The sequence below is a fragment of the Prionailurus viverrinus genome, chromosome C2 (genome assembly GCF_022837055.1).
Source record: "Prionailurus viverrinus isolate Anna chromosome C2, UM_Priviv_1.0, whole genome shotgun sequence".
NCBI classification, from domain to species: Eukaryota; Metazoa; Chordata; class Mammalia; order Carnivora; family Felidae; genus Prionailurus; species Prionailurus viverrinus.
The window spans coordinates 11,439,533-11,461,566 of NC_062569.1; the positions used below are offsets into that span (position 1 = coordinate 11,439,533).

The 22,034-nt window shown below is 35.7% G+C and overlaps 1 protein-coding gene and 1 pseudogene across 1 annotated transcript in view; one reads left to right on the forward strand and one right to left on the reverse strand.

Moving 5' to 3' along the window:
* Positions 1-22,034, reverse strand: part of STT3B (STT3 oligosaccharyltransferase complex catalytic subunit B) — a 107,439-nt gene that overhangs the window by 42,892 nt on the left and 42,513 nt on the right. Inside the window, exons 2-3 of the mRNA XM_047875276.1 lie at positions 17,081-17,189; positions 13,226-13,513 (exon numbers count right to left, since the gene is read on the reverse strand). Of these exons, the coding sequence (XP_047731232.1) occupies positions 13,226-13,513; positions 17,081-17,189 (397 nt within the window). The remainder of the gene's footprint in view (positions 1-13,225; positions 13,514-17,080; positions 17,190-22,034) is intronic.
* Positions 17,812-21,191, forward strand: LOC125175043 (40S ribosomal protein S23-like; annotated as a pseudogene).

Here is a 22,034-nt window from a genome sequence, read left to right on the forward strand (position 1 = left end):
GGCGAGGATGCAGAGAAAGAGGATCTCTTTTGCACTGTTGGTGGGAATAAAAGCTGGTGCAGCCACTCTGGAAAACAGTATGGAGGTTCCTCAAAAAATTAAAAATAGAACTATCTTACAACCTAGCAACTGCACTACTAGGTATTTACCCAAGGAATACAGGTATGCTGTTTCAGAGGGGCACCTGCACCCTTTATAGCAGCACTATCAACAAAAACCAAAGTATGGAAACAGCCCAAATGTCTATCGATGGATGAATGCACAAAGAAGATGTGGTATATATATATATATGCAATGGAGTATTACTCGGCAATCAAAAAGAATGAAATCTTGCCATTTGCATCTATGTGGATGGAACTGGAAGGTATTATGCTAAGTGAAATTAGTCAGAGAAAGACAAAAATCATATGACTTCACTCACATGAGGACTTGAAGAGACAAAAAAGATGAACAAAAGGGAAGGGAAACAAAAATAATATAAAAACAGGGAGGGGGACAAAACAGAAGAGACTCATAAATGTGGAAAACAAACTGAGGGTTACTGGAGGGGTTTTGGGAGGGGGGATGGGCTAAATGGGAAAGGGGCACTAAGGAATCTACTCCTGAAATCACTGTTGCACTATATGCTAACTAATTTGGATGTAAATTTAAAAAAATAAAAAAGTAAAATTAAAAAAAAAAAAAGCAATATGATGACTCACAATTTCCCCTACCAGGTCACCAACTTCATTTAACTCTAAATAGTCAACATATATAAAAGCACCAGTTCCACATTGTGTTCTATAAAAGCATCTAATGAATTAATTAAAAAAAAAAAAATTAAGCCGCTTAAAAAAAGAATGTAGTATGGAGACTCGGAAATAAAATTCATATGGAAATACAAAGGACCCCAAATGGCCAAACAAAAATTATTAGTGTATACAAGTATTTTTTTTTAATGTTTATTTATTTTGAGAAAGAGCAAACAGGGAAGGGGCAGACAGAGAGGGAGAGAGAATGTCTGAAGCAGGGCTCAGAGACTGACACAGGGCTCAAACTCATGAACCATGAGATCATGACCCAAGCCAAAATCAAGAGTTGGACACTTAACTGACTGAGCCACTTAGGCACCCCAAGAGCTAGTATTATTTTAACTTTGATTTATAACTCCAAATTTAGTCTTCTACATACTTTAAGAAACTAATACAAAGAATTATTAGTTTATGTTTTTGCACACACAATGTATAAAAATCTAATTTTGTGACATTGCCAATCAAAAGGGGGTAGGAACAGAGTTGTAAGGAGATTTTTATATATTATTAAAGATGAGCTAGTATAAACTGAAATAAGAGTATAGTATTAGATTGCTAAATGTAACCCACACGATAACCACAAAGAAAACAGCAAGAACATATACACAAAAGGAAATGAGAAACGCATTTAAACATTTCACTACAAAAAAACTAAAGACAAAAGACAATAATAAAGGAAATGAGAGACAGAAAAACTACTAGGCATATGAAAATAAATAGCAAAATGACAGAAATAAGGTCCTTCTTATCAATAATTATTTTAGATTAAATTACACTCTCCAATCAAGACAAAGACTGGTGGAATAGATAACAACACATGGTACAACTATATTCTGCCTCCCAGACACTCACTTTAGATCTAAAGACACAAATATACTGAAACTTAAAGGATGGAAAAAGATATTCCATGCAAACAGTAATGAACTGTTACTATACAGAGAATGGGTGACTATACTAATGTCAGACACAACAAACTTTAAATCAAAAAAGGTTTCAAGACAAAAAGGACAGTATATATTAAGAAAACTTGCAATGCTGTAAGTATAACAATTACAACATTTAGACACTTCATGACAGACCATCAAAATATATGCAGCAAAAACTGACAGAAATTAAGTGAGAAACAGTTCTATAATAGTTAGGGATTTCAATACACCACTAGATAACTCGTAGAACCAGAAAGAAGAAACCGAGGACTTCACATAATACACCAAATAGACCGAATAAGCAAAAGGACACACATTCCACTCAAGTACACGTGGGACATATTCTAGGATAGACCATATCTTAGGCAACAGATTAATTCTACAGAGATAGATACAACAGAATGCATATTCTCTGACCACAACTGGGTAAAATTAGAAACCAATAACAGAAGTGAAATGAGAAAATTCACAATTTTGTGGAAATTAAACAAAATGCCCTTAACAACCAATGGATGAAAGAAGAAATAACAGGGAAATTTAAGAATACTTACAGAGGAATGAAACTGAAAACACAACACACCAAAGCTCATGGGAGGTTGCAAAGTAGTGCTAAGAGAAAAAATACCTATAAACACATCATTAAAAAACAAAACAAACAAAAAAAAACAGATTTCAAATTAACAACCTAACTGTAAAACTTAAGGAACTAGACAAAGAACAAACTAAACCCAAAACAACTAAAGGAAAAAACATAATAAAAATTAGAAGTAAGCAAAATAAAGAATAAAAAAATAATAAAATCAATGAAACCAAAAAGGAGTCCTTTGAAAACATCAACAGAATTGACAAATCTTTAGCTAGGTACACTAAGAAAAAAAAAAAGAAAGTCAAATCACCACATAAGAAATGAAAATGTAAACATTACTACTAATTCTGTAGAAATTAAAAGGATCATAAGAAAGTGCTATGAATAACTGTACTCTAACAAACTGGATAACTGAGATGAAACAGGACAAATTCCTATACATATAAAATCTACTAATACTAAATCACATAGAAACAGAAAATCGGAATAGACTTATAACTAATAAAGAGATTGGACCATGGCACAAAAACAGACACATAGACCAGTGGAATAGAATAGAAACCCCAGAACTAGACCCACAAACGTATGGCCAACTCATCTTTGACAAAGCAGGAAAGAACATCCAATGGAAAAAAGACAGCCTCTTTAACAAATGGTGCTGGGAGAACTGGACAGCAACATGCAGAAGGTTGAAACTAGACCACTTTCTCACACCATTCACAAAAATAAACTCAAAATGGATAAAGGACCTAAATGTGAGACAGGAAACCATCAAAACCTTAGAGGAGAAAGCAGGAAAAGACCTCTCTGACCTCAGCCGTAGCAATCTCTTACTCGACACATTCCCAAAGGCAAGGGAATTAAAAGCAAAATTGAATTACTGGGACCGTATGAAGATAAAAAGCTTCTGCACAGCAAAGGAAACAACCAACAAAACTAAAAGGCAACCAACGGAATGGGAAAAGATATTCGCAATGACATATCGGACAAAGGGCTAGTATCCAAAATCTATAAAGAGCTCACCAAACTCCACACCCGAAAACCAAATAACCCAGTGAAGAAATGGGCAGAAAACATGAATAGACACTTCTCTAAAGAAGACATCCGGATGGCCAACAGGCACATGAAAAGATGTTCAGCGTCGCTCCTTATCAGGGAAATACAAATCAAAACCACACTCAGGTATCACCTCACGCCAGTCAGAGTGGCCAAAATGAACAAATCAGGAGACTATAGATGCTGGAGAGGATGTGGGGAAACGGGAACCCTCTTGCACTGTTGGTGGGAATGCAAATTGGTGCAGCCGCTCTGGAAAGCAGTGTGGAGGTTCCTCAGAAAATTAAAAATAGACCTACCCTATGACCCAGCAATAGCACTGCTAGGAATTTATCCAAGGGATACAGGAGTACTGATGCATAGGGCCACTTGTACCCCAATGTTCATAGCAGCACTCTCAACAATAGCCAAATTATGGAAAGAGCCTAAATGTCCATCAACTGATGAATGGATAAAGAAATTGTGGTTTATATACACAATGGAATATTACGTGGCAATGAGAAAAAATGAAATATGGCCTTTTGTAGCAACGTGGATGGAACTGGAGAGTGTGATGCTAAGTGAAATAAGCCATACAGAGAAAGACAGATACCATATGGTTTCACTCTTATGTGGATCCTGAGAAACTTAACAGGAACCCATGGGGGAGGGGAAGGAAAAAAAAAAAAAAAAAAAGAGGTTAGAATGGGAGAGAGCCAAAGCATAAGAGACTGTTAAAAACTGAGAACAAACTGAGGGTTGATGGGGGGTGGGAGGGAGGAGAGGGTGGGTGATGGGTATTGAGGAGGGCACCTTTTGGGATGAGCACTGGGTGTTGTATGGAAACCAATTTGTCAATAAATTTCATAAAAAAAAAAAAAAATAAAAGTATTATTGAATCCTGAAAAAAAAAAAAAAAAGAAATTGTGGTTTATATACACAATGGAATATTACGTGGCAATGAGAAAAAATGAAATATGGCCTTTTGTAGCAACGTGGATGGAACTGGAGAGTGTGATGCTAAGTGAAATAAGCCATACAGAGAAAGACAGATACCATATGGTTTCACTCTTATGTGGATCCTGAGAAACTTAACAGGAACCCATGGGGGAGGGGAAGGAAAAAAAAAAAAAAAAGAGAGATTGGACCAGTAATCAAAAATCTCTCAACAAAGGGGCGCTTGGGTGGCTCAGTCAGTTGAGCGTCCGACTTCAGCTCAGGTCATGATCTTGCAGTCTGTGAGTTTAAGCCCCATGTCGGGCTCTGTGCTGACAGCTCAGAGCCTGGAGCCTGCTTCGGATTCTGTGTCTCCCTCTCTCTCTGCCCCTCCCCCGCTCATGCTCTGTCTCTCTCTCTCTCTGTCAAAAATAAACAAACATTAAAAATAAATTTTTTTTAATAAAAAAATAAAATTCTCAACAAAGAAAAGCCCAGGACCTGATGGCTTCATTGGTAAATTTTACAAAACTTTAAAAGAACTAATATTATTGATACTTCTCAAAATTTTCTAAAACATTGAAGAGGATGAAGTGTTCCCAATTCATTCCATCAAGCCAACATTATACCCTGATACCAAAGCCAGACAGAAACACTACAAGAAAACCTACTGACCAATTATCACCCATGAACACTGATGCAAAAACCCTCAACAGAATACTAAAAACCAATTTTAGCAAGTATGAATTCCCAGAGAGATTGAATACCAGCAGTATTCAGCCAAGGGAAAGAAAAAGGGTCATAAAGAAATATAGAAGACAGAAAATCCAAGAAAAACAGTGAAATAAACTGATATTTAAGATTTCAAAGACAACTTCTCAGAAATAGTTATCAATCTACATGTTGAAAGAGAGTACCATTACCTGAAAGGTCAATTCTGGGACACATTTAGAAAATTTATTATTTTAATGACATTGAAAAAATTACTTCAGGGAAAAAAAAGACCACTTTTCTTATGAAACAATGAAATTAGGTTCTTGACAGTAGGAAGCAAAATAAAATGCAGGTGGTACGATTTTAATAAATTCAAGCAAAGAATGTATGACCTAGAATTTTATATCCAGTTCAACTCTCAAGCTATCGAAAAACAGGTTTAAACATGCAAGGACTTGAGGAATGAATACTGTTCTTATGAGACTCTCCTAAGGAGTCCTCTAGAGGAATTATCTCAGTCCAACTGAGAAATATGTATAAAAAATATTTTAAAATATGAATATACAAAGTATCATGTACTAGTATATAACATATATTACATATTTAATAACAGTGTATGTTAATATACCATATATAATAAAGATCATATATGAAAAACCCACAGCAAACATACTAAATAGTGAAAGACTAAAGCTTTTCCTGTAAGATCAGGAACAAGACAAGGCCCACTTTCACAACCCCTCCCCCCACCACTTTCACAACTTCTTTGCAACATACTACAGTTGACCACTGAACAATGCAGGGATTAGAGGCACTGACACTCACACAGTAGCAAATCCACATATACCTTTTAACTTCTCCAAACTTTACTAATAGCCTACTGTTGACTGGAAGCCTTACCCCTAACATAATCAGTTAATCGACACATATTTTGTATGTTGCATGTATTTTATAATGTATTCTTACAATAAAGTAAGCAAAAGAAAATATTTTACTTTAATGTTTATTTATTTTAGGAGAGAGAGAGAGTATAAGCAGGAATAGAGAGAGGAAGAGAGAGAATCCCAAGCAGTTTCCATGCTCAGAGCAGAGCCTGATGTGGGCCTTGATCCTACAACCATGAGATCATGACCTGACCCAAAATCAAGAGTCAGTCACTTAACCAATTGAGCCACCCAGGTGCCCCATGGAAAATATTTTAAAAATCATAAGAAATCATTTATATACTAAACTGTATTTATCCAAAAAAACCCCATATAAGTGGATTGGTGTTGTTCAAGGGTCAATTGTACTTGAAGTTCTAACCAGAGCTATTAGGCAAGAAAAAGAAAAGGTATCCAAATTAGAAATAAGTAAAATGATTGTTTGCAAATTATATGATCTTCTATGCAGAAAATTCCAGATTACACACACACACACACACACACTGTTAGATCTAATAAATGAATTCAGCTAAATAGTGGGATACAAAACCAATACATAAACATCAGTTGTATTTCTATATATTGACAATGAACAATCTGAAAAGGAAATTACTGAAAAAAAAATCCAATTTCAATAGTATCAAAATGAATAAAATAATACATATGAATTAACTAATGAGGTAAAAGACTTATACAACTCTAAAACATCATTATAAAAAATTAAAGGCATAAATAAATGGAAATGTACCATGCTCTTTCATGAACTGGAAGACAATAATAAGATGATAATATTCAAAGTAATCTATGAAGATTAATGTATTCTGATTCAAAATCCCAATGATGTTTTTTTGCAAAAGTAAAAATCCCATTCTAAAATTCATATAGCATCTCAAAACAACTCTAATAACCAAAGTATCTTGAAAAAGAACAAAGCCAGACAAAATATGCTTCCTGATTTTAAAACTTACTAAAAAGCTACAGTAATCAAAATAGTCTGGTGCTGGCTTTATAAAGACCTACAGACAGACAAGCAGAGCAGAATAAAGAACCCAGAAATAAATCTCTGCATATATGGTCAAATGATACTCAACAAGAGTCCCAAGATCATTAAATGGGGGAAAGGATAATCTTCAACAAATGGTGCTGAGAAAGGTGGACATCTGTGCAAAAATAATGATGCTGAACCCTTACCTAACACCATATAGAAAATTCACTCAGAGATAAATCTAAGACCAAAAACTCTTAGAAGAAAACACACGGCAAAAGCTTCATGACATTAAATTTGGCAGTCATTTCTCAGATAGGACGCCAAAGGCACAGCAACAAAAGAAAAGATAAACAAATTGAACTTCAAGGAAAATTAAAACTTGTGCATCAAAAGACAATGTCAACAGAGTAAAAAAGGCAACCCACAGAATGGGAGAAAATATTCAAAAGTCATGCATTTTAGAAAGGATTGATATCAACAATATATAGAGAACTTCTAAAACTGATCAACAACAACAAAAAACCTGATTCAAAAAACAGGCAAAGGATATGAATAAACATTTCTCCACATATACAAATGGTGCAATTTTTGAAAAACCTATGGCCTTTTTATGTAAAGTTTACTTATTATTTTGAGAGAGAGGGAGAAAGAACGAATGGGGGAGGGGCAGAGAGTGAAGAGAGAGCAAGAAACCCAAGCAGGCTCTGCATCGCCAGGACAGAGCTCAGAGCCCAATGTGGGGCTCAAACTCAGGAACCATGAGATCATGACCTGAGCTGAAGTCAGATACTTAAATGACTAAGCCACCCATGTGCCACTACCAATGGCCTTTTAACCACAAGCAAAGATGCTCAACATCATTAGATACCAGGGAAATGCAAATAAAAACTACAATGAGATACCACAGGTTTTGGCAAGGATGTGGCAAAATTGGAATCCTGTGTACTGTTGATGGGAATGTAAACTGGTACTACAGTGGCTACGGAAAACAGAATGGTTAATTCTTCAACAAACTGAAAACAGAACTGTCACATGACCTGGCAATTTCATTTTTGGGCAAATACCCCAAAGAATTGAGAGCAGGATCTCACAAATACCCATACACCTATGTTCATAGCAACATTATTCACAATAGGTAAAATACAAAAGCAACCTAAGTATCCATCAACAGATGAATGGATAAACAACATGTGGTATATAAACATAATGGAATGTTATCCAGCCTTAAAAAAGAAGGAAATTCTGTTTTGTGCTACAACATGTATGAACCTTGAGGACATTATATTATGCTAAGTGAAATAAGCCAGTGACAAAAAGACAAAATTGTATCATTCCACTTGTATGAGATACTCAGGGTAATCAAAAATCACAGAGACTGAGTAGAATGGTGGTTGTCAGGGGATGGGGGGAGCGAAGAATGGGGAATTATTGTTTAATGGATGTAGTTTCAGGTTTTGCAAGGTGAAAAGCTATGGAGATGTATAGCAGTGATGGTGAATGCATTTAACATTACTGAATTCTACACTTATAAATGGTTAAAATTTTTTAATGTTTATTTTGAGAGGGGGAGCATGAGCAGGGCAGGGGCAGAGAGAGAGGGAGAGAAAGAATCCCAAGCAGGCTCTGTGCTGTTAGTACAGAACCTGATGTGGGGCTCAATCCCATGAAGCATGAGATCATGACTTGAGCTGAAGTTAAGAGTCAGACACTTAACCGACTGAGCCATCTAGGCACCTCTAAATGGTTAAATTTCATGTTATGTGTATTTTACTACAATAAAAAGAAACCATATGAGATACCACTTCATGCCAATAGGTGATATCTTAAAACGCACGCACACACACACACACACACACACACACACACAAAAAACATTAAGTATTGGCAAAGATTTAGAGACATTAAAACTTTCCTACATTGTTGGTAGGAATGTAAAATGGTACAACCACTGTGGGAAACAGTCTCGAGGTTTCTCAAAAAGCTAACCAGAGTTACCATGTGAACCAACAATTTTACTCTTAGATATATACTAAAGAGAAATGAAAACATACATCCCCCAAAAAACTTGGTACACAAAAGTTAGCAGCATCATTCATTACAATCAATATGTGAGAAAAACTCAATGTCCCATCAACTGATGACAGTTAAAAAAAAATTGCAGCATATCCATGTAATAAATTATTTATCCATTAAAAGAAATGAAGTATTGATACATGTCAGTAACATGAATGATTATGCTAAGTGAATGGGAGCCAAACATAAAAGCGCATACATTTAAAAAAAATGTTTGTTTATTCACTTTGGAAGGTGGGGGCAGAAAGAGAGGGAGAAAGAATCCCAAGCAGGCTCTGTGCTATTAGTGCAGAGCCCGACACAGGGCCAGAACCCAAGAACCGCGGTATCATAACCAAGGCCTAGTTCAAGAATCCAAAGTGCAACCAACTGAGTCACCCAGGCGCCCCCACCCCATCCAGACTTCTAAATGAGAATACCTATTTGCTTGTTGATTTTATTAACATTTTTTTACTCACATAGCAAACTCCTTCAAAGTCCTTCCTCAAAATCACCCCTACTGCATGAAGTTGGTGCATATGATGGATATATGCTATATTTTTATACTTTCATTATAAATAGGTACAAACAACATATGGTATAATTTGTACTGTTTAAAATTTAAATAAGGATATTATACTGTACATATCCTACCTCAACTGATTTTTCCACTCGGCAGTATACTGTCAAGATCTATCAACGTTCGTACATACTTTTATAATTTAAAAAATTGCATGTCATTTGGAAGGCCTTAAACAGATGTTCCAAAACATTTTTTTTCTCAGCTGCACAAAATAAACTAAAAAAGTTTGTTTTTAAACATTTTTGGGTGAATACAGCAGCATTAGCAGCATCCTACTGCTTGTCAGCATCTTCATCTTCACAGGTGTTTTCTTCTGAAACTCAGTATCAAGTAACCATCTGACTGATCTGTTCTTCTCTGGAATTCCTTGCCAAAGTGAAAATATGCAAGAGCTCAGTAATTTTAAAAGATGAAATTTATTCAAGAGAAAAATAATGCTTCCACTCACCTAGCTACCTAAAAATATACTCAACGTATAAAAAATATATTCACATGTAATAATTTTGGCAGTTTTCAACATGAAAGAGTATGAGCATAGGCTACAGGTAAATTAACAGACAAACAAACAATTAAATACATGCAAGCTTTAAGCTGAAGCCAGTACTAAGTAACATCCTTTTACATGTTAAAAAGAACATTAAGTTTATAGAACTTGGCAACATACTTCTGGTTTCTAGTTTCAGAAGTACAGAATCATTCCATTCTAACAAAAAGTAAAAAGCTGAACAGACTAAAAAATCAACAACTCTTGAATCTGTAAGTGAGGAAATGACAGAGGACAAACTGGAGTAGCCAACCAGCCCTATCTACTTACGGAAGGCAGGTGGGGGGCGGGGGGGGGGGGGGACACTGGTAAAGTTTACAGTCCAGCTTACTAAAAGACAGCTAATCCTAAAACCACAGAATGTTTTCTCTCTCCACACACCTTACATCCACTTTACTAAAGGCTTATTTACCATAATTCCTTTTACCTAGCAGATCATGTCTGGCTATGAGAAAAATATTGCAAAGTATACCAAAAGGCAAAAAACACAAGTTGAAGAGACAGAGCAAGCATCAGAACCACATACGACAAACATACTGGAATTATGAGATCAGAAATGTAAAACAATTACATTAATTACATTAATTGATTAGTATGCTAGGGGCTCTAATGCATAAAGTAGACAGCATGCAGGAATAGATGGGTGATGTAAGTAGAGAGACAAATCTTAGGGAAGAACCAAAAAGCAATGTTAGAGAAAAAAAAATACTGTAACAAAAATGAAGAATGCCCTTGATGGGCTTATTAATGGACTGAACATAGCTGAGGAAAGAATCTCTGAACTAGAGGGTATCAACAGCAACCTCCAAAACTGAAAAGAAAAGAGAACAAAGACTGGATCAAAACAGAACAGAAAATCCAAGGGCTGTGGAACAACAACAAAATGTGCGATATACATGTGTGGAAATACCAGAAAAAAGAGAGAAAGGAATAAATATTTGAAACAATGACAGAAAATTTCTCCAAATCGATGTCAGACACCAAACCACAGATCAAGCACTAATGAATAAATGCCAAAAAAAATCCAAATCCAACTACCCTGTACCAGGCACATCTTATCAAACTACAGAAAATTAAAAGTAAAGAAAAAATGCTGAACGAAGAAAGAATAAAGACACCTTACCCAAAGTAGAACAAAGATAAGAATTACAGGACTTCTAGCCAAAAGAAGCCTGCTTCAGATTGTCTGTTCCCCTATCTCTCTGCCCCTGCTCCTGCCCCACTTGTGCGTGTACGCTCTCTCTCAAAAAACAAATAAAACATAAAAAAACACCCCCAGGGGCGCCTGGGTGGCGCAGTTGGTTAAGCGTCCGACTTCAGCCAGGTCACGATCTCGCGGTCCGTGAGTTCGAGCCCCGCGTCGGGCTCTGGGCTGATGGCTCAGAGCCTGGAGCCTGTTTCCGATTCTGTGTCTCCCTCTCTCTCTGCCCCTCCCCTGTTCATGCTCTGTCTTGAAATAAACGTTGAAAAAAAAAAAATTAAAAAAAAAAAACGTTGAATAAACGTTGAATAACGTTGAAAAAAAAAAAAAATTAAAAAAAAAAAAAAAAACACCCCCAAAACAGTAAGTCTCTAGCCAGACTAAGAAAAAAAAAAGAACACATAAATTACTACTTTTAGAAATGAATGAAGTGATGTCACTACAGTTCCCATGAGCATTTATTAAAAAAAATAATAAAGGAATACTATGAACAACCTTATGCCCACAAATTTGAGAACCTAAATTAAACGGACCAATTCCCTGAAAGACAAAAACCTGCCAAAACTCACACAAGAAGGAGACAGTCTAAAGAAATCTGTATCCTTTAAAGAAATTGAACCCATAATTAATAACCTTCTAAAACAGAAAGCAAAAGGCCAAGGTGGGTACACTGATGAATTCTACCAAACATTTAAGGAAGAAATTATACCAATTCTCTACAATCTTTCAGAAAATAGAAGTAAGGGGAATACCTCCTCATTCCATGAGACTAGTATGATCCTAATATCAAAACCAGGCAAAGACATTAAAAGAACACTACAGAGCCATATGTATTATGAACATAGATGTAAAAATCCTCAACAAAGTATTAGCAAATCAAATCCAGCAATGTACTGTAAGAATTATATACTATAATCAAGTGAGATTTATCCCTGGTATGAAAAGCTGGTTCAATATTTGAAAATTAATTAAAGGGTGCCTGGGTGGCTCAATCTTTATGTGTCTGATTTCAGCTCAGGTCATAATCTCACAGGTTCATGAGTTTAAGCCCCACATCGGGCTCTCTGCTATTAGCTCATGCTTCAGATCCTCTGTCCCCATCTCTCAGCCCCTCTCCACTCCACTCATTCTCTCTTTTGCTCTCTTAAAATAAATGAACTTAAAAAAATTAATGTTTATCACATCAAAAAACTCAAGGAAAAAAGATCATGTAACTTTTATCAATAGATACAGAAAAAACATTTGAAAAAATCTATCCATTCATGATAAAATCTCTCAGCAAATTAATAGTAGAGTGGAACCTCCTCAACTTGATAATATCTACCAAAAATCTATAGCTAACATCACACTTAATGTTGAGAAGTTCAAAGCTTTCCCACTAAGATCAGGAAGAAGTTAACAATGTCCCCTCTCACCACTCCTTTTGAACATTGTATTGGAAGTACTAGCTAATGCAATAAGACAAGAAAGGGAAATATAGGGTATATAAATTGGTAAGAAATAACTTGGTAAAAGCAAAGCAATGCTAGTTTTACAATAGAATTCAAAATCCCAAGTCACTAAATCATATTTCAACTTATCTTAAGTATTTCTGACCCCTCTCTCCACCCAAAAAGAAACAAAATCAATAGATGCTTTCTGTTATCCTCTTTTTTGGAGCTATGACATATAAATGATATTATCATCATCTGTTAAAACAGGAATAACAAGATTCTTGTAAAAAATTTTATATGCACACAGGGGTGGGAGGGGAAGAGGAAGGGAGAATGCACACATGAGCAGTACCTGACATTTTAAAATGTTATGGCATTATTAAGTTGATTATGAATAGAAATAGATCCCTATATGGAACTATAATTGATAAAGGACAAATGTATACAACCTACAGCATTTCCACACAGAGTTCATGAGTATTAAATGGTAGCAAAACATTAAGTGTTACTTACCCATAAGTAGTATGTGAACTGAAGTGCAAAAATAGCAATGCCTTCATTATCAAAGGAGCCAGCTACTGAGCGAGAAATGTAACCTGGCACAATAGCAATAAAACAAGCAGCTAAAAGTCCTGCTCCTTGGTTCCAAAGTTCTCTGGTAAGCAGGAAAGTAGATATAGATGTAAGGCCGCTAAAAGTCGGTGCAAGGAACACACATACGTCTCTTATATGAACTGTTATGTTCAATGTATTTAAAATCCAATGGATAAGGCCAGCTGTTATCATCAACCCTGGGTAAACCTAGGAAGACAAAAATGGAAAATTTAACTGCATATAAAATAAGGGAATTAAAAAGACTAACATAAGTTCTTTTCTTTATTATTACATATTGTTTATAGTAAGTTTGAGAATAAGATCTCAAAACAGTTTGCCTTCTTCACTGAACTTCTACACTACAAAACTAAATGTTCCTTTGTGTTGGATACAAAGGAAAAGCTTATAAATGGAGCAATACATATTTAAATAAACGATCAGATTGAAAGATTAAAACAAAATGTTTAGAAATAGAAAACTGTCGGCAACTTTCTTATAGATTCTACTATTTTTTCACTATAAACTTACTCTTACTTTTTTTTTTTTACATTTATTTTTGAGAAACAGAGTGAGACAAAGTGTGAATGGGGGAGGGGTAGAGAGAAAAGGAGACACAGAATCTGAAGCAGGCTCCAGGCTCTGAGCAAGGGGTCAGCACAGAGCCTGATGCAGGGCTCGAAGCCACAAACTGGGAGATCATGACCTGAGCCAAAGTCGGACGCTCAATTGACTGAGCCACCCAGGTGCCCCCTAACTTACTCTTAAGTTTAGGGTTTTAACAGGCTCCAACGTTGCCCACAATTTTGTGTATGTAAGGGGGGTGAGAAAAAAAGAGAAGAAAAGTTATGTGCCATATTATTTAAGTGTCTTCCTGCCTTTCAAACCCAAGATTTGGAATGTAAACAACTCTAAATAGGGAAACAAAACAAAACAAAAAATACAACTAGTCAATTGGTGAATTCAAAGATAATTATTTTGGGATCCTGAAAGGTTGAACATTTTTACACCACTTAGTATTTAAGGCTGGAAGAGAATAACAAGAAACTACAAGAGGCCAATTAAACCTTACCCTAAAAGAGGAACAGGATAACATTAGGAGAATTCAGAGAAAAATAAGTAGGATATTATTTTTTAGCTATTCATAGGTGATTAAATGTGTATTTACATTTCCATCCTTATCTAACACCTGAAAGATTCTTTCCTTTCTTTTATCACAGAAACTACAAAAAAAAGTTACGTTTCTTTTCCGAGCTATACTGATTAAAAGTGCAAACTCTCTATGGTCTTTAACTCCTTCCCTTGCTTCTTCTCCTTAGCACTTACCACCATTTAACATACTTTTCGTTACTTTATTATCAATTAAACTCAACACCCTTAAAAGAATATAAACTCTGGAAGAGCAGGAAAAGTTTCCCCAGCACCCAGAACAACAATTAGCATAAAATAGATGCACAATACCTATTCAGTGCATGGAAGGAGAATGTGATTAAAGAAGGGGGTAAAGTGTGGCAATCATCACAATTCTTAAAAACTAAAATTTTGTGCTTTTTCACATAGAATACCAGGTCCCAACGCACGATTTTGACAGCCATATTAAAAAACAAAATGAAAATGAATCTGAAAATACCTCTAAGGTAGTCAATACATCCAAGATAATATGGCAGACTAAGTTGACACACAAAATAGAGCCAAAATACATACAAGTATAGGAGCAAAGGACCTTAAAAACCAACCAAACAAAAACACCCACCCAACAACAACAAAAACATATTTAAGCTCACAAGAAAGGGAAGCTTCTAGATGCCAAAAACATAGAAGGAATTTAAAGTAGGTTCTGATGCCAAGGGAGCCCCAATGAGACAAGAAAAACACTCCAGGCTGGACACACATCTTTGAGACTGGAGGCTAGCAGGGCGGCTCCAGACAGGGATCAGAGAAAATACCTAATTCCCAGCACAAACCCAGGGTCTGTTTATGGAACTAGACTAGACAAATTATACCCACCCATCAAGGGAAGCAGTAAGGAACTTTTTTTGCCTTACTTCCAAAGCTTTGAATAGAAACAAAATGAGAAACTCATTCAATACATGTGTAAATGTGAGTTCCACATTTACAACAACTTCAGATGTAAGAAGCCTCAAGCTGACAAATAACCTCTAAAAACTGTCCTAAAACCAGTAAAACCCCTATTGGCTAGGGTGAAAGCAAATGAGAAAAAAGTATTACAAAAATGGTCCCAAATACCAGGACACTTGGAGAAGAAAACAAGCCCTCCAGTGACGACGAATTCAAAATAAAAAGTTATACACATGCCAGGAAACAAACTGTACTCATCAAATACTGCACTAAGGTATATAACAGGATATATTTTCCTTATCTGCCCTGGAGACCATCATGACTCCTCTCCTTGTTTCTGTATCTCTGCTTACATCAAGGATAAGAAGATGCCCCAGATTAGAAAAACATCTCACTATCATGGAGAACGTATTCTTCTGACACAGAGGGAACATTTATAAAATGTGGCTATATGCCAGGCCACAAATCAAGTCTCAAAAATTTCAAAGGACTGAAATTTCTGTTTGTTCTCTAACCATAATAGAAGCATAAAGTAAAAAAAGATAACTAGGAAATAGTCTTATGTTTAAAACTCAAATTCTAAATAATCCGTGTACCAGCGGGAATTATAATGGAAATTAAATTTCAACTTGAATGAAAATAAAAATACTATGTATCAAACCTTATACATCATAAATGTAGCTAAAACAGTGATTATTGGGAAATTTATAGTTTTAAAATAAATACATCAGGAGTGCCTAGGTGGTCAGTTGAGCATGACTGCTGGTTTCAGCTTGGGTCATGATCCCAGAGTTGTGGGATCAAGACCTGTGTACAGCTCTGCACTCGGAGTGGAGCCTGCATAAGATTCTTTCTCTTTCCCTCTGCACCTCTTCCCCATTTGTGTGCGCTCTCTCTCTAAAATAATAAATGAAATGAAATGAAATGAAATGAAATGAAATGAAATGAAAACAAAGAAAGGTTATTGAGTAAAGTATCAAGAAGTCAGAAAAACATCAAAATAATCTCAAGAAAATGTGGGGAAGGAAATAAACTGAAATTAACATAACAAAAGACAAATATATAATGCAGATAATCAACAACGTCAAAGTTTCTTTGGGTTAAGAAATCTAACAAAAGTGATAAACTTCTAACCAAAAATAAGGCTAAATAGATGTTCCCCATAGATGTCTACCTATCATTTTCTTTTTAACATTCTTCCTACATTCCAGATCCCATACATATTTTCCCTTATGTCACATTCTGAATATAACAGCTTCCCATGAGCTATGATCAATACTCAATTACCTGAAGTAATTTAGGGCAGCTTTAGGACCTAAAAATTGAAACTATCTGATTCTTCTAAATTTCGATTTCCTTCCAAAAAATATGATTTCAACAAAGTTGTTACAGAATAAAATAAAACCGCAAATAACCTGAACTTAAGATGTACTATGACAAGAAATCTCCCCTCCCTGTCTCCCCTTGTTAGAAATAGTGGCTAGTATGAGATAACACAAACATGTGCAGGGAAGGGGTGGGGAGGGAGTGTCAGGAAGAGATTTAGTAAATAAAAAAATACTGGATAATCAGCTACAGAAAACTGTATTAGTTAGCTATACAAAGCTTTCAAGGATCTCCATCACCTTAGTAACTAATGATTTACTCAAATAACTATAAAACTTTGTGATTAACATAAATAACTGCAGAGATACTTACAGTACCACCTACTATTCTTCCTAGTGGATACCATGCTCTTTCATCAAACCAGTTTAAAAATTCATAGAACCCATGAGATGCAAGATGATGTGTTGATCTATAGTTAAACCTAGAAAAAACAGGAAAAAAGGAAATGTTATAAGTTTGCTTACTAGAAACAAGTAGCTCTATCTTTTTAATATTATAAAAACAAATATCTTTATATTTAACTCTATAGCTACATAAATATTTCTTTCATAGAAACTGAGTAACATTATTCTTCAAGGAATAGGCTTATAATACTACCAATATAACTAAAAACAAAGGCCCATCCCCCCCCCCCCCAACCCCCAACCCCCAACCCATGCCTACAAAATGAGTAATGCTCAAAGTAACATTTGGTCATTGCTTAGGATGCAGGCAGTACATGGCTATGGATTTAAACAAAACAAGGTGAGGGTACATGGAATTCACCACACAGTCCAAGTCAATGACTCTCAAAAGATTAATAACTACTGACAGAAGACAGCATCAGAATAACTTGACATGATCGCCTTCAGTCCTACAACCCTAAAAATTACAGGAATAAGCAATAAATTATAATAGCACTAAAACCATAAGAAAATAAAGTGTAAGAGCACTGTAAAACAAGAATGACCTTAAGGAATGAGAAATTTAATCAATGAAAGACAAAAGATAAATGAGAAGAAATGCACTGGACCATTTTTAGACAAATTTCATCAAATACAAAAATGAACACGCCCAAATATCAAATATTTGAGAAAAGTAAGCAATATGAAAGCATCAAAAACAAATGGAAGAATACCATAGGAAGCAGAAATAAGACTACCTCCAGAGACTACCTAAGACAGGCCTTGGCAGCCTGATAGGATATAACAATTATAAATATATACACACTCAACATCAGAGCACCTAAATACAGTAAGCAAATAGTAACAGATCCAAATGCAGAAATAGAGAACAATGCAATAATATTAGAGGACTTTCAATGCCCTACTTTCAATACTGGACAGAACATACAGAAAGAATATCAGTAAGTTGATACCGGATTTGAACTACACTTCATACCAAATGGATCTAACGGATTAATACAGAACATTCCATATAACGGTGGCAGAACACATATTATTCTCAGGCACACACAGAATATTCTCCAGGATATAAATGTTAGGTCACAAAACAAGTCTTAACAAATTTAAGAAGACTAAAACTATATTAAGTATCTTTTCCAACCACAATGGTATGACTCTAGAAATCAAGAAGAAAACTGGAAAATTCATAAACATGTGGAAGTTAAAAACAGTTGTGAAAAACCAATAGGTCAAAGGAGAAATAAAAAGGACAGTAAAAAATATCTCTAGACAAACACAAATAGAAACATAGTAAACCATACAGAATGCAGCAAAAGCAGATTTAAGAGGGAAGTTTACAGCAACAAACATCTACATTAAATAAATAAAAAAAAAAAAAAGATCTCCAACAACCTGACTTTATACCTCAAGGAACTAGAAGAAGAATAAACTGTACCCAAAGTTAGCAGAAGAAAGGAAACAACAAAGATTAGAGCAGACATCAATGAAATAGAGACTAGAAAAACAAAAGATCAACTAAACTAAGAACTGGTGTTTTTGAAAAGATAAACAAAATTGATAACCTTTTAGCTAGACTAAGAAAAGAGAGAAGACTCAGATAAAATCAGAAATGAAAGGGGAAATATTATAACCTAAACCACAAAGATACAAAGGATTGTAAGAGACAACTATGAACAAACACACACCAACAAACTGGACAACCTAGAAGAAATGAACTAATAATAAAAACATATAACCTACATCAACACTGAACCAGGAAGAAATAGAAAATCAAAACAGAACAATAATAAGGAAATTGAATCAGTAATCAAAAACCTCCCAAGAAAGAAAAGATGGCCTCAATGGCAAATTCCTCCAAACACTTAAAGAATAATTAATGCCAATCCTTAAACTCTTCCAAAAAACTGAAGAAGTGAGAACATGTCTAAACTCAATTTATGAGACAAGACTTACCCTGATAATTGAAGCCAGATGAAGGTACTACAAGGCGAAAAACAAAAAAAACAAAAAAACAAAAAAAGCTATAGGTCAACATCCCTGATGAACATATATGCAAAAATCAAGAAAATACTAGCAAACCAACAGCACATTTCTTTAACACACCATGATCATAGAGCACAACCAACAGGTTATCCCTGGGAGTCAAGGATGGTTCAACATATGGAAATCAATAAATGTGATACACCAGATTAATAAAAATGAAGAATAAAAATCATGATCATGTCAACAGATGTAGAAAAGGCATTGGACAAAATTCAACATCCTTTCACAACAAAAACTTTCAACAGATTGGGTATAGAAGGAAGGTAATCTGAACATAATAAAGGTCATATATGACAAGCCCACAGCTAACATCAAACTCGATGGTAAAAGGTTGAAAGATTTTCCTCTAAGATTAAGAACAAGACAAAGGTGCCCACTCTCACCACTTCTATTCAACACAAAACTAAAGTCCTATCCAGAGCAATTAGGCAAGAAAAAGAAAAGGAATCCAAGTTGGGAAAGAAGTAAAATTGTTTGCAGAAGACACAATCTTATCTACAGAAAAACCTAAAGACTCCACTAAATAACTGTAGAATAAAAAGGATTCAGTAAAGGTGCAGGTTACAAAATCATCATTCAAAACTCCGTTGCATTTCTACACACTGTGAAATATCTGAAAGAGAAATTAAGAAAACAAACCCACCATTTACAATAGTGTTAAAGTCAATAAAGTACTTAGGAATACATTTAACAAAGGTGTAAGACCTGACCAGCACACTGAAAATGGTGACAATGCAAGAGGCAAGCAAATGGAAAGATATCTCATATTCTTGAATTGAACCATTAACATTAAAGTGTCCACGTTACCCAATGCATTCTACAGATTCTATGCAATCCCTATAAAAATTCAATGGCATTTTTCACAGAAAAAAAAAATCTAAAAATGTGTATGGAACCACAAAAGGCTTTGAATATAGAAAGCGATCTTGACAAAGAATGTGGTATCACAAAGGTGAAGGGATCATACTTCCTGACTGCAAACTCTATTTAAAGCTATAGTATTCAAAACAGTATGGTACTGGCACAAAGAAATAGACCACTGGAACAGAATACAGAGCCAAGAAATAAACCCACACTATACATAATCTTTGACAAGGGTGCCAAGAACAAACAATGGGGAAAGGATAGTCTTTTTATTTAATGGTGTTGGGAAAGGTGGATATTACATGCAAAAGCATAAAATTGGACCTTTCTCTTACACCATACACACAAATTAACCTAAAATGTATTCTAGAGCGGGGCTCCTAGTTGGCTCAATCAGTTAAGCATCCAACTTTGGCTCAGGTCATGATTTCATGGTTCATGGGTTTGAGCCCCACATCGAGTTCTGTGCTGACAGCTGGAGCCTGGAGCCTGCTTCGGATTCTGTGTCTCCCTCTCCCTCTGCTCTCCCCTCCCCCCAGCCAGAATTCTGTCTCTCTCTCTCAAAGATAAATAAACGTTAAATGTATTTTTAATGTATTTTAATGTATTCTAGAGCTCTTTTGCTCAGGCCTGTGGCACAGGCAGGATGGGCGAGTTCAAGATCTTCATACTTCCAGGATGCTCCATGGCCACTGACAAGATCAGAAGTGGCATGATAAACAGTACAAGAAAGCCCATTTAATGGTCACAGCCCCAACCCTTTAGGTGGTGTTTCTCATGCAAAAGGAACTGTGCTGGAAAAAGTTGGGGTTGAAGCCAAACAGCCAAATTCTCCCATCAGGAAGTGTGTCAGGGTCCAGCTGATCAAGAATGGCAAAAAATAAAAATAAAAATAAAAAAATCACAGCCTTCGTACCCAATGATGGTTGTTTGGATTTTGTTAAGGAAAATGATGAGGTTCTGACTGCTGGATTTGATCACAAAGGTCATGATGTCAGTGACATTCCTGAAATTCGCTTTAACGTTGTCAAACAGCCAATGTCTCTCTTTTGCCTTTATACCAAACCAAGAAGGAAAGCCCAAGATCATCTATTTTGATGGTGAAAACATGACAATAATAAAATACATCAAGTATTATAGACTGAAACGTGAGACCTGAAACCACAAAATTCTAGGAAAAAAGACACAGAAAATGTTCCTTGGCATTGCCCTTGGCAATTATTATTATTTTTTTTTCCTGGAGGGGACACCAAAACCAAAAGCAAAAGTAAAGAGACTATATCAAACCAAAAAGTTAGAAAAGGAAACAACGATATGAAAAGGCAACCTATGGAATGAGAGAAAATATGTGCAAAACATATTGAATAAGCAGTCAGTATCTAAAAATAAATAAGGAACCATAGCACGCAGTAGGAACAACAAAAACCTCCAAACAAACAAATCCGATTTTTAAAATGTTTTAATTTTGTTTTAATTTTGAGAGAGTATACGCGTGGGGGAAGGGCAGAGAGCGAGGGAGACAGAGGATCTGAAGCAGTCTCTGTGTTGTCAGTACAGAGCCCCAGATGGGGCTTTAACTCACGAACCTGTGAGATCATGACCTGAGTCGAAGTCGACGCTTAACCAATCAGGCGCTGCCAAATCTGATTTTTCTTTTAATTTTTTAGTATTTATTTATTTTTGAGAGACAGAGAGAGAGACAGACAGAGCATGAGTGGGGGAGGGGTGGGGACAGAGGGAGACACAGACTCCGAAGCAGGCTCCAGGCTCTGAGCTGTCAGCACAGAGCCCGATGTGGGACTCGAACCGACAAACCGTGAGATCATGACCCGTGCCGGAGTCAGATGCTTTATCGACGGAGCCACCCAGGAGCCCTGCCAAATTGGATTTTTAAATGGAGCTGAATTATCCCTAAGATAACATATGGTCAACAGATACATGAAAACATGCTCAAC